The sequence below is a fragment of the Dipodomys ordii genome, unplaced genomic scaffold (genome assembly GCF_000151885.1).
Source record: "Dipodomys ordii isolate 6190 unplaced genomic scaffold, Dord_2.0 Scaffold48, whole genome shotgun sequence".
NCBI lineage: Eukaryota > Metazoa > Chordata > Mammalia > Rodentia > Heteromyidae > Dipodomys > Dipodomys ordii.
This window is the reverse complement of record NW_012267264.1, coordinates 229,994-236,489: the sequence shown is the minus strand read 5'-3', so window position 1 is coordinate 236,489 and position 6,496 is coordinate 229,994. Positions and strand designations below refer to the sequence as shown.

Below are 6,496 nucleotides of genomic sequence, written 5' to 3'. Positions count from 1 at the left end.
GGGGGGAGGTCCGGTCATGGGGCCTGAACTCTGGGCCTGGGTGCTGTCCCTCAGCTCTTCAGCTCAAGGCTAGCACTCTACCACTTGAACCACAGCGCCACTTCCGGCTTTTTTTCCTTTTTGCTTATGTGGTGCTGAGGAATCGAACCCAGGGCCTCAAGCATGCAAGGCAAGCGCTCTACCACTGAGCCACCTTCCCAGCCCATGTCCTTGAGTTTCTTTTGCTCAAAGCTAGCACTCTACAACTTGAGCCACAGTGCCACTTCCAGTTTTTTCTGTTTATGTGGTACTGAGGAATCGAACCCAGGACTTCATTCATACTAAGCAAGCACTCTACCAGTGAGCCACATTCCTAGCCCCTTCTTTTATTTTTTGAGTCATTACTAGGACTTGAATTCAGGGCCTGGGCACTGTCCCTTAGCTCTTTTGCTTAGGACTGGCACTCTCCCATTTGAGTCACAACTCTACTTCTGGCCTTTTGTTAGTTAATTAGAAATAAGAGTCTCACAAGCTTTTTTCTGTGTAGGCTGTCTTTGAACCCGGTGTTTGAGGCTCTTATAATATTAAAATAAGCTGATACACAGATTTGTTTGATGCTGGGGATGGGGTGATTCCAGGAAATCAGGGCATAATTGGTCAGTTGTTTGTGTGTGCGCGCTAGGAATTGAACCCAAGGTCTCCTACATGCTAAGTGTAGGTTCTTCCTCTGTGCTATACCCCAAAACCCAATTGATTCATCCACCTTTGCATCCCTCTAGCCCTTTTCATCCCTTGAAACATAGTTTATTCAAACGTGAAATTCCACCTTTTAGGAAAAGCTCAATAAAAAGAAATGTAAAGCCCAGCACTGGTGGCAGCTCATACCTATAATCGTAGCTGCTCAGAAGGCTGCAATCTGAGAATCGCAGTTCAAATCCAGCCTCCAATTCACCACTGAAAAGCTGGAAATGGAGATGTGATTTGAGTGGTAGAGCTCTGGCCCTGAGTACAAAAGCTCAGGGACAGCACCCAGACCCTGAATTTAACTGCAAGGAAAAAGAATTAATGACTCTTTTGGGAGATTGATGTATAACTAATAAGAAAGTGAATGAAAAGTCCACCTCCCTTGGGGCCTTCCTTTCTTTCCTCAGAGGTAAGTACTACTATGAGTTTCTAGACTACCTTTTCAAAGACAGTTTTTGTATAGATATATGGCAACACACGAATAGCTCTTAAACCTAAGTATCAGCATGCTCTATACGTTCATTAATGTTTACAAAATGAATTCTGAGGAGTATCAATGATGGAATCCAATCCATAGACCATGCTCTGAGGAGTGTCCTGAGTTGTATATGTCTTCCTCCTCCTCTCTTCTCAATGCAGACATCGATGCCAGGCCATGGGACTTCCAAGCAGAAGAATGCACCTTGAGGGCCAACATTGAGGCTTTTAACAGTCGCCGCTATGACAAACCCCAGGACTCTGAATTCTCACCCGTGGATAATTGCTTGCAGAGTGTGCTAGGGCAGAGGTTAGATCTGCCTGAAGATTTCCACTATTCCTATGAGCTCTGGCTGGAGAGAGAGGTGTTTTCACAGCCCATCTGCTGGGAGGAGCTGCTCCAAAATCACTGACTAAGCTCTTTCAACAGATCCTCTGGTAGATGGAGGTTGGCTCCAATTAATGGTGCTCTGCCAATCTGCCCATCCAGCCTTTGCATCAGCTCTACAAGGGCATGTCAAGGGCAGATTTTGGCCCAGCCTGAGGCAGCCTGTATAGTCCTGGGCTATTAGAATAGCCCAGGGGTTGTTGAGCCTGAAAACGGTGCATGACTGTCAGGACAAACTGATCAACTTGCCCTAGGCCCTGTTGGCCTTGGAAACTTCAAGGGCAAGCTCCACAATGAGACCTGCTTAGTTTTTCCTAGAACCAGGCTAGCCTATGTTTTCCCCACGAGTAGGAAGAAATTTGTTCTGACATATGACCCTTGGCATTCATCACAAGCACTGAGACAGGTGTAGGTCATAAAACAGGAAGACATGTTTCTCTAGTTTCCCCTAAATTCCTATGACTTCAAAATAAGTCTGTATTTTACAGTCTAAATTTTGACACCTCTTAGTAAAATCCTCATCTTTAAGCTGGTTTTAAAGCACCTGCACCTTCTTTGTGAAGGATGATGATTTGCTATTCCCAGAATACTGCATGTTGCATAAAGTGTATTGTGGAGAGTTTTTCAATTTCCTGAGATCTGTGTTCAATATGAAAATGACTTCCTTGTGCACTGCACAGGGCATGGAGTGCTCACTGTTTGTAAAGAGCCACAACCAGTAGGAAATAGGCCTTCTCTAAGGGTGTTTCATGTTTTTCTGAAATTAGTTCAGTCTTAAGATGGCTGAGTGCACTGCAGAAAATTAGCCTTTCATCCAATTCTTTCTTAAATGACACGTTAACTACAGGAGGTTTTATTTATTGAGAAAGCTGGTCCATTTGTGCTGATTAGTTTTAATTGAAAAGAACAGTAAGAGCATCACAGCTCACCTCTGTTTTCTTCTCCAATGTTGGCTTTTTTAAAAAAACTGTTAGTGGTTTCAAATGTTTCACATAGAGGGAGATTGAGCAGTATTGTTTCTACCTAAAAGTATTACACATTAATTGAAAATATGAAGGTTGGTATAACAGCCTCTTTGTACTTTCACAGCAGAATCTTACACTTCCCAAAAATAAAAGTTTGAGAAAACTTTGTTTTGATTTGGATTTTTTGTTGTTGTTGTTGGTTGTGGGGCTTGAACTCTGGGCTTGGGCGCTATCCCTGAGCTCTTCAGCTCAAAGCAAGTGCTCTACCACTTGAGCCACAGCACCACTTCCAGTTTTCTAGTGGTTTATTGGAGATGAGTCTCACAGACTTTCCTGCCCTGGGTGGCTTTGAACCATGATCCTCAGATCTCAGCCTCCTGAGTAGCTAGGATTACAGGCGTGAGCCACTGGTACCCGGCTTGGTTTGGATTTTTTGTGTGTGTGTATGTGCCAGTTTTGGGGCTTGAACTGAGTGCCTGAGCACTGTTCCTGAGCTTTTTTGCTCAAGGCTACTACTATACTAGGTGAGCCATAGCTCCAGCTTTTTGGTAGTTAATTGGAGTCTCACTGGTCTGCCTCCAAACTATGATCCTCAGATCTAAGCCTTCTGAGCAGCTAGGATTACAGGCATGAGCTACCAGCACCCAGCTAGAAAAGGTTTTTTTTGTTTTTTGTTTTTTTTTATTGTCTGGATCCATTTATTTCTCATATCTATATCTTCAGGCCTTTTCTCTTTAAATGTTACTACTCCCCATAAACACTACTGAATCTTTTTTTTTTTTTTTTGGCCAGTCCTGGGGTTTGAACTCATGGTCTGGACATTGTCCCTGAGCTTCTTTTGCTTAATGTTAGCACTCTACCACTTGAGCCACAGCGCCACTTCCTGCTTTTTCTATGAATGTGGTACTGAGGAATCGAACCCAGGGCTTGCTTCATGCTAGGCAAGCACTCTACCACTAAGCCACATTCCCAGCCCCACTGAATCTTTTTTTTTTTTTGTCCAGTTGTGGGGCCTGAACTCTGGGCCTGGGCTCTATCCCTCGGCTCTTCAGCTCAAGGCTAGTGCTCTACCACTTGAACCACAGCGCCACTTCAGGTTTTTTTCTTCTTTGCTTATGTGGTGTTGAGGAATTGAACCCAGAGCCTCATGTACTCCCACCTCCACCCCCCCACTAAATCTTTTAAGAGGGCATCAGAACACTTTATGTCATAAGATCTTGTCCAAATTGGCTTAATCTGTGTCACCTACAGTTTCTTTTGGGGGTCAAGACAGAGTACCAGACAATATCCAAAGGAATTATACCGAATCTAAGTACCTCTTTGTGCTTTAGGGTAGCAGGATTTCTAACTTTCTCGAAAAGTCACAAAGACTTTTAAGTATTTAATAAATGAAGCTTCTTAAAATGATTTGTAAATTTTATCTAAGTAGGACAACTGTCCGTGAGTCTTACTCATCTAGGCTCCAGTTAGCATGATTTCAGTATGCTTTGAGTATAAAGACAATTTTCCAGGAAAGAGCTGTCACTCTATTTCTTTTAAAGCCATATAATATTCAATTTGTGTCAAAAACAACTAAGTTGCCTCTCTAAAAATATGCACATGAATTTGTTTTTGGAGGCACAGAAGTATGCTAAGCTTTAATATCTTCTACTTTATTATGTATTACTCTCTAAAGGAAGATGCTAAATGTAGGTGGAAAAACTGAAGTATGTAGATAAATGATTACTTTCACAACACATCGTATTTTTCACCGATTTGCCGAGACTGGCTTTGGGTATTGACAGCCAGCCCCATAGGTTAAGAAAACTGGGTTGGATCTCCCAATTGAATAACTTCAAATGAATTAACCTTTAATGGCAATTGTTTCTATATAGAAGAATGTTATTTGAATGACACATGAAATAGAAGATGTTTATTTGTGGATATTTCAGTAAAGTTTCTGTTGATTTTGGTAACACTGTTAATCTTATGAAGCACTTAATAAAAATAAGCTGGAAATAGAAATTTGGTCTTTAAATTCTTCAACACAAGCATATCTGAAGGTCATATAAAAGAAGGAAGTATATTACAATTAGGGGATTCACAACTCTGTGACTTAGGACTTAAAGTGTTCTAGGGGTCAGCGATAGCTCTGCTTGAGGTAGCCTGGCTTCCAAGATGGCTCTTTTCCACAAGTTTTCTTAATCTGGCACAAGGCTGATATAACAGCCCCTACGTAGAACTACTCTCTTCACAATGAAGGGCAGGAACAAAAAACCAAGCTGGGTTCCAGTGGTTCGTATCTATAATCCTAGCTTCTCCTAGCTGAAATCTGAAGATCTCAGTACAAAGCCAGTCCATGCAGGAAAATCTGAGACTCTTACAGTTAACTACCAAAAAGTCAGGAGTATAATTGTAGATCAAGTAGTAGAGCACCAGCCTTGATCAGAAAACCTAAGGGACAGCACCAAGCCCTGAGTTCAAGCCCTCGTACTAATACATACGCACGCGTGCGCGCGCGCACACACACACACACACACACACACGATAATGGTATAGGCAAACTATTCGTACTCCAAGCCTAGAGTACCATAGGCGGAGCAGAATAATACTCTTAATCATATGCTCATGGTCATGATTTTTCTTCCTTGTACATCCCCACCTAATGATGAAAAGTGGGGCTTTTGTTGTTGTTTGGTGAGGATCCTAGGGCCTGAACTCAGGGCCTGAGTGCTATTCTGAGCTTCTTTTGCTCAAGGTTAATGCTCTACCACTTGAGCCACAGGCTCCACTTCTAGATGGTTTTTCTTTTTTGAGTCCTTTATTGGAGATGAGTCTCATGGACTTTCCTGCCCAGGGCTGGCTTTGAGCAGTGAGCCTCAGATCTCAGCCTCCTGAGTACAAGTGTGAGCCACTGATGCCTAGCTCCTGAGCTTTTTTGTTTCATTCTATATTTTTGCTCAAGGCACTACTACTTGAGCCACAGCTCCACTTCTGGCTTTTTTGTTTTGTTTTTGCAAGTACTTAAACTCAGGGCCTGGACACTGTCCCTGAGCTTCTTTTGCTCAAGTACCCAGCACTACTTCTAGCTTTTTCTGGTTATGTGGTACTGAGGAATTGAACCCAGTAATTTATTCATGCTAGGCAAGCACTCTACCACTAAACCACATTCCCAGACCCACTTCTGGCTTTTTGGTATTTAATTGGAAATAAGAGTCTCAGGGACTTTCCTGCCAAGGCTTGCTTTGAACTGCGATCCTCAGACCTGTCTCCTGAGTCACTGAGATTATAGGCATGAACCACCAGCACCAGATTTATAGTTTTGTGGGGGTTTTTTTTGAGTCCCACTAAGCAAATGTTATGAGGTCTTGTTCTATAGATAGGAAAGGTCTTTAATTGGCCCTATAGAAGTGTCCTGTCATCAGTGTCCTATGGGGTTAGAAAAGAGCTTCTTTGTTCTTCAGAAATGGAAACAGTAGGATTACAAGTTCAAGGCCTGCCTGGCTACCTAAAATTTTGAAGTGAGCCTAGGACACATACTGAGACCTTATCTCAATAAGGGGGGAAGCTTCTTTCTCTTCTATTCTTGGCCACATTTTAAGACAATATTGGGAGCTGGGCATGAGAGAACATTCCTGTAATCCCAGCACTCAAGAAGCCAAACAGGAGGATCAAGAGTTCTAGATCAGGGGCTGGGAAGGTGGCTCAGTGGTAGAGCGCTTGCCTTGCATGCATGAGGCCCTGGGTTCAATTCCTCAGCACAACATAAGCAAAAAGAAAAAAGCCAGAAGTGGCGCTGTGGCTCAAGTGGTAGAGTGCTAGCCTTGAGCTGAAAAGCTGAGAGACAGCGCCCAGACCCAGAGTTCAGGCCCCATGACCGGACCGCCCCCCCCAAAAGAGTTCTAGATCAGGGCTGGGAAGGTGGCTTAGTGGTAAACTGCTTGCCTAGCATGCATGAAGCATG

At 43.1% G+C, this 6,496-nt stretch overlaps 1 protein-coding gene across 2 annotated transcripts in view; it reads left to right on the top strand.

Moving 5' to 3' along the window:
* Positions 1–2,710, top strand: part of Strip2 (striatin interacting protein 2) — a 51,261-nt gene extending 48,551 nt beyond the window's left edge. For both annotated transcript variants that reach the window (XM_013020050.1, XM_013020051.1), the window contains exon 21: positions 1,363–2,710. In XM_013020050.1, the coding sequence (XP_012875504.1) occupies positions 1,363–1,613 (251 nt within the window). In that variant the 3' untranslated portion in view covers positions 1,614–2,710. The remainder of the gene's footprint in view (positions 1–1,362) is intronic.
* The last annotated feature ends 3,786 nt before the right edge of the window (positions 2,711–6,496 follow it).